Below are 945 nucleotides of genomic sequence, written 5' to 3'. Positions count from 1 at the left end.
ATGCTCACGACGTGGGATCAGTCTGAACAGAAAACTTTAGAAAATGTTCCGGCTTATCGTCCTCCGTTACCGTTTCCGCCCCGAGCAAATCTTAGTCCACTGGAAAGAGAGCATTTGGAGTTCATAAAGCACATAAAGGGCATTCCTATAAATACTCCTTTTGTTGAGACGTTATCAAAAATTCCCGAGTACACGAAGTTCTTACAAGACTTGATAGACACTCGTCAACAATTGAAGAAATTTTCCAAGGTTATTTTAAATGAGCAAAGTTCAAAAGCAGTGCTGGGAGAGTTACCTAAGAAGATGGGAGATCCTGGATGCCTCACGCTTCCATGTGAGTTTGGGAATAATATGAAGATTTATGTTTTATCCGATTCTGGGGCTAGCATAAATTTGATGCCGTATTCATTTTATCAGAAGTTGAATATTCAGAAGTTGAAGGCTACAAAAATGACTATTCACATGGCAAACCGTCCAGTGACACAACCCCGGGGCATTATGGAAGATATTCTAGTGAAAATTGGGAAATTCGTTTTTCCAATAGACTTTGTGGTTTTAGATATGAAAGAAGATCCCGATGTTCCGATTATTCTTGGTCGCCCATTACTTAATACTGCTGGAGCCTTGGTTGATATTCGCGAGTCCATGCTTACTTTGAGAGTTGGAAATGAAGAGGAAACTTTTGGAGTACAAGATGGATTCCAAGGAAGTGATGTTCATGATGAGGTTTTCAATATTTGATGAAGAAGATGAACTTGAAGAATTAGAGAAGCTCATGGAAGAAGAAATTAAACCAATTCAACAAGTCAAGCATACGAAACCAAGAGCATACGTTCCATTTTTGGTTGAAGTGATTGCTTTTACAACACTAACTTCTTGGGTAAGTAAGGAAAGTGACGATTTATCGAGTAACGAGGACGAAGACGAGGTAACTGTTGGATTAGG

The 945-nt window shown here is 39.3% G+C and overlaps 1 protein-coding gene across 1 annotated transcript; it reads left to right on the top strand.

The window, feature by feature from the left end:
* LOC145112103 (uncharacterized) lies at nucleotides 1-741 on the top strand. Its single transcript, XM_079048315.1, has one exon. The coding sequence runs from the start codon at nucleotides 1-3 to the stop codon at nucleotides 739-741; it is 741 nt and encodes a 246-aa protein (XP_078904441.1).
* The last annotated feature ends 204 nt before the right edge of the window (nucleotides 742-945 follow it).

This window comes from Lactuca virosa, chromosome 5 (assembly GCF_052849685.1).
Source record: "Lactuca virosa cultivar CGN04683 chromosome 5, Lactuca_virosa_CGN04683_v6, whole genome shotgun sequence".
Classification (NCBI taxonomy): domain Eukaryota; kingdom Viridiplantae; phylum Streptophyta; class Magnoliopsida; order Asterales; family Asteraceae; genus Lactuca; species Lactuca virosa.
This window is presented reverse-complemented; position numbering and strand designations above follow the sequence as displayed.

Bases quoted from the DNA above. Each gene is read 5' to 3' on its own strand.
- LOC145112103 (XM_079048315.1), top strand. From the start codon at position 1: ATGCTCACGACGTGGGATCAGTCTGAACAGAAAACTTTAGAAAATGTT.